Source organism: Pygoscelis adeliae, unplaced genomic scaffold (assembly GCF_000699105.1).
Source record: "Pygoscelis adeliae isolate BGI_AS28 unplaced genomic scaffold, ASM69910v1 Scaffold69, whole genome shotgun sequence".
Classification (NCBI taxonomy): domain Eukaryota; kingdom Metazoa; phylum Chordata; class Aves; order Sphenisciformes; family Spheniscidae; genus Pygoscelis; species Pygoscelis adeliae.
This window is the reverse complement of record NW_008825619.1, coordinates 3846119-3851688: the sequence shown is the minus strand read 5'-3', so window position 1 is coordinate 3851688 and position 5570 is coordinate 3846119. Positions and strand designations below refer to the sequence as shown.

Genomic DNA, 5570 nt, shown 5'->3' with positions numbered 1-5570 from the left:
TTTACTTGGAATCCTTATTACTCCCATTGCATTGTACTGCTCTGACCTTCATTCCAAAAGACAAATAATTATCTGTTTCTCTTTTGGGCAGACAAAGCAGAACGAGAAAACTATATTCTGAATTCAATACAGTTTTGTAGAAACACAGCTCTTCACTCTGAAGAAAACCAATAGAAGGAGTATGTCAGCAGTGAAGATGGCTGCTAGAAAAGTATGCTTCTCGGGAGTTTGAAGAGGTGCAAAGCTGAATCAACATAATTTGGATGCCAGAACTGTGGCTTCTTTGGTAAAGCTTGTTTCACTTTTGTCAATGCACCTGCTTTGTTGGTATAACTACGTCCACCACAGGAGTATTTTGTGCGCTCCTATCTCCCCAGCGGTAGTACACTCACAGTGTAGACATAACCTAAGCCTGATTTTAGTAACTGAGGCCAACAGGTTCACTTAAAGGTAGTCTTTAAATCAAGACACCTACAAATAAATATAACCTGACTTTTAAAAGTTTGACTCCTGAGATGAACAAAGCTTAGAAGTACTCAGCACTTTTAAGAATTGGGCCACTTTAAATTGTGCCCCAAAAAGCTCACGTTCAAAAAGGAGCAAACCGAACATTGCAGGACTTGGCTTTTGCATAGGAAGTAACAATCTTAAACGGAAATTAAACACTTGATTTTTTTATACCTCAAGAAGGGGGGCATTCATGGTCCTCCAGCGGAAGTGACACCTAGCCACCTTAGTGGTGGAATTCCTATGCCATCGACCCATGGAGCCTAAATGGAAATTATGCCTGACTGCTTTGTTTTTCTGGGCATAGATAAGCCCTGAGACAGTCGCCTATGTGAAGAGGCAATTATTTATTTACTTATTTTAATGCAGCTAAGCAATTAGAGCCTTAACTTGTCCAAGTCCTGTCTTATACTGGATGGGTTTGACTGCACTGCCCCTGGACGAGGCATCTTCTCCAGCCTGCTTCTCTAGCAGCAGGCAACTCAAAGCCGTTTCCCTGGCTGTATTTTTTTCTGTTAAACCACATGATCAGTCAGTATAACTCATCAAGCGCCACAACTTACCATTTCATTCCATCTGCAAATGTACTTGAAAATCATTTTGTATTTCCTTCCAGGTAACTGATAAAGCTATTGAGCAGTATTACGCCAAGAACAGATTCCTCTGAGTTCCCACTAGAAGCAACCTTTGAGATGAATACTCCCCAACTCTAATCACTTTTCACTATGTTTCTGTTAGCCCGTTTTTAATCCATTTGGTAACCCTGGATTACACTGATTTTACACAGTTATTTCATTTTGTTTTTAACCACAGTGTCACCAAGACTAAGTAAATGTCATAAAGTAGTCTAAGTGTATTATTGTCAGCACAGCTATCTCTGTCAACTTCACTTGTGATCTTGGAAAAAGCAGTATCAAGTTTGTTTGACAAGATCTGTTATCCATAAAAACTTGCTGGCTGGCATTAGGCATGATGTCATCTCTTCATTTTTTGTTGGAGGTATCTAGTTTCAACCTTCCAATGATTTTGCTTGACCTATAGTTACCTGGATCATCTTGTTTAACCTTTAAAAATTCTGGCACAACATTTGCTTTTCCCAGTTCACTGGAACTCCCCTTCATATGCCAAGATTTGTTAAAAAGCAACAATAATGGTTTAGACAGTTCAATTCTATTAATACTCTCCTGTGCAAGTTTTCTAGACTGACAGAGAATTAAGGAGGAAATATAATTACTGAATTTCACTTCTAACTTCAATTTTAGAAGAGCTGAACTTCTACTAGAATGACCTGCCAGCATTTCCATGATGAAGTGTAAAGCACCCATTAGTATCTTTGCTATAATGTTTCAAATAACCTCAAGTGCTTCTGTGCCTTGCAGCCGCAAAATACTTGAAATATTTTAGGGACAGTTTGCTTTTTATATAGTTTTTCCATCATACGTATTTCCTTTTATTGTTCCTCTCTTTCTCCCACCATTTGCCTACGTTTTATGGGAAAGCCTGGAAGTTTTACAGGCTAAGACTAAAGGACAGATACCTGAAAAAAAAGATTGAACTTTTGTTCAGTCTTGTAAGCAACCTTTATGGCGGTGTTTGATATAATTTTTAGATGCTTTGGGTTCAGCTAATGTTAATAAATAATCAATGTAACAACCTTGTTTTCGGCAAACTCCTTAAAACTGTAGGGCTTTGAACTTAAACTGTATTTAAACACTAGCCCTGTAAATTTGGCATGCATTATTTCTGAAGCTACTGATTAAACATCTTTCATCTGCTGTCGCATCTTATGGCATTTATACTAGCAGGTGGAAAGGCAAGATGCTGTATAACAATTTCTGTCTTATTACCCTACTTTATCTGAAAATACAGATATAAAAATTTCTTTGGAAAAAACAATGACAGTATGAAAGAAGATTCAAATTAAATGTAAGAAGCTTTTTAAATAGATTAGTGGATTCATCATTGGTTATAGCTCTTATTTGCTAAATGAAATTACTAGCAAACTGTCAGGTATATCCACTAAATCAATACCTAGCATCTAGATTTCAATATGCTCAGTTTGAAGCATATTTGAATTTTTCTTCAAATATTTAACCTCAACTTCTACTCTCTTATATGGGTAAAATACAACAGAACAGTGGAAATGTAATGTTTTTGTGAATGCCTTTAGTATGTGTGGATTAAGTAAGAAAAACATTTGGCCCTTTTACATAAGAAAAGAAGAGCAGTACGACTTGCAATTAATATGAAAATTTGTATGTCAAGTTCTCCCTGAAATGGCAAAAGTGATTGCTTGCTTGTGGGAGATGGGTTACCTAGAAGAACTTTTTCCTGACATTTGGCTGATACCACCATTCTTGATTGACTTTGTAAAGCCTCCTTCTGTATCATTACAAAACACTAACCCACCTACTGATCTGTCAAGAGGAATAAAAAAGGCTGGTTTTCTTTTTTCACATCAGGAAAAATTACTGTATTAATACAGTTATGTAGAATCTCCTACAATACAAACATAACAATGTAAAACAATTTTGGGATTCTTAGGCTTTGGTTGTGTCCATCTGCGCACCGCTCTAATGTTCAAAAGCCCTTTCCAGTGTGGTACCCAATAGCTTATTTTTAAAAATAAACTTTGTCTGGATTAAATATTAGTTAGACAATTCCTATCTTTCTTTCATTTGACTGCATGCCAGAACTAGGCTTTTTTTTTTTATAAGCTCCATTATTAGAGAGACGAGTACAATGTGAGAAAACAGCTACTAACACAGGCCACAGCTGGACTCTCAAAGAACTGTTTTAAAAGACCAAATCCTGAAAAAGTATTATAAATCATCTTCTCAATTTCAGCGGAGGTTCCTTGCATAGGGATTTGGGTTCCTGGGATTGAAATAGTCTTGGAAGTAGAATAAATAAATCAAAATAACATAGCTAATAATACTAGTTATAATGACCAACAGAAGCAGGCTAACCCAGTATCTTCTACCTGTTGGGATTTTGGTCCCCTGTCCAAGACACCTCCCAAGTCTGGAGGGCTAATTCTAAGACTGGCTTTAAGTCTTCTGACAGGAAGACATGTATTTTTCACAGATTTCTTTTTTTTTTTTTGTTTCAGCATATGAAAAAGCAAATATTTTTAGTCAATTCTACTTTTACCAACCCAGAACATAGGGCCAGTACCAAGTAAACTGGGATCCTGGCTATAAATCCTTTGTCAATGTTTCTCACCTCCCCTATCAACTCTGCACTAACAGAACATTTTCCGTTACTGAAGAGAACTTCTACTTCTTGGCAGTCAAAGAGTGGAATCAAGACTGCGAAAACAAAATAGACCCTAAATTTAAGCTTCAATTTTTTTTTTTTTTTTGGAAGAAAAGATGAAGCTTTCCTTCTAAAAGGAAAAGCCCTGTAAAGACATTATTTCCTATACGAAAACAGATAGAGGTGGAAGTGATACTCAGACAGAGACACACTGACACTTGCGCAGCTCAGTTTACACACATAATTACCCTAATGGAATTCTAAAACATCAGACACTTGCACCCGAATTTCCGTTTACAGCCAATATAAAACCAATTTAGACAATCCCTCTTTACTTAATAAATATCTGACAGAACTATTTCAAGTAGCTAAGAAAAAAGATACAAAATCCATGTGCTTTGTGCCTGTGCTGCCAAAAATTACTTTGGCTGAGACGATATAACTCTAAAAAAACATTTGTTAACATAATGTTATTTATTTCCTTGTTTTGCCTAACTGCCATGTTTACTTTGTACCTGCGTATGTTTGCACTTTTATTATGTTCAAGACCATGATTTCAAAGAAACATGGGTTTGTGCAAGAAATATTTAGTCTATCAGTCTGAAACACTCAATGCAACATTCCTAAAGCAACAACAGGCAAAAAGCCAATTCTCCCATTTCATCTATGACCTGAAGTTGTGAGGAAAGACAGGAAATTTACCCGATTCCTGGAGATAGCGATACACCAAGAAATTCACTTCGTCACTGGTTATGCTCATCTTAGCCCAACCTCAATATGATGAGGTTTACGAGAAGTGTGATCCACGCTCTGTTCAAAGGGAAAGAAAAGAACAGGTTTTGTTTTATCTTGTTTTATTATGAAATTTGTTATCAAAATAGAGGTGGGAATTGTTAAGGTATTTAAAGATCTCATACTTATTAGAGCTGTTACATCCTAACATGAGGCACCCATTAAATATTGTGAATCAAGTACTCAAGCTGTACTGTACCTTTTATTATAATTAAAGAGCTGTATTTTTAGATGTAGTTTATATATATATATAAAAAACACATATATGAGAGAGTCAGAGGGAGCATTTTACATCTTGGAAGCCTTTGCAAATGTCAACTCTTACTTCTGTGGCTTTACTACAGGTTCTTCAGACACTCCTTTTTACTGTGTGAGCATTTTCTTTTCAGAACTGCTGGCAATTACAGTCACGTATAACACATCAAATCATAACCTTTTTGCAGCCCCAAATTTGTAATCTAGTTTTCTGTCCAGTAGTTCACCCACTGAAAAGACAGATTCTTTCCGTACAAAACCATGTTACGCAGAGAACTTAAATAAAGTTCCCATAAAAAAGAAACAAATCTAAATTTAAGATAAAATTACAAATTTTATTACTGGGGGCGGGAGGGAAGAGAGAGAGAGGAAAAAAGAGAGAGAACGCCATATACCTTGTGCCAACAAGGAATACAAATATCCTGGCATTATATGAAGTTATAATGTTAGAATGTCTCTGCTGATTAAATATGAGCAAGAAATAAACTGCAATTATTCACTTAAGTAATCATAACCTTTAGGATGACAGTTTTACATTACTATTTTGGGCATATACTCTGATAATAAAAACATTGTTTTTTAGATGATAAATTTGTTTTGAACATTTTCCATTAAATCTTGATGATTCATTTCTGTTTGGGAATCTGACTTAAGTAGTTTGGTACTACTTAAAAGCCGCAAGTACTTCTCAGACATAAACTTTGCAGCTTTGTCAGCCACACCATACCTATAACTAATCACGTAAAGATCTGGACGCA

The 5570-nt window shown here is 35.9% G+C and overlaps 1 protein-coding gene across 1 annotated transcript in view; it reads right to left on the bottom strand.

Annotated features, from left to right (window-relative positions):
* TBL1X (transducin (beta)-like 1X-linked) overlaps positions 1 to 4525 on the bottom strand; it is a 57788-nt gene extending 53263 nt beyond the window's left edge. The window contains exon 1 of the mRNA XM_009333388.1: positions 4468 to 4525. Within this exon, the coding sequence (XP_009331663.1) occupies positions 4468 to 4525 (58 nt within the window). The remainder of the gene's footprint in view (positions 1 to 4467) is intronic.
* Positions 4526 to 5570: the final 1045 nt, after the last annotated feature.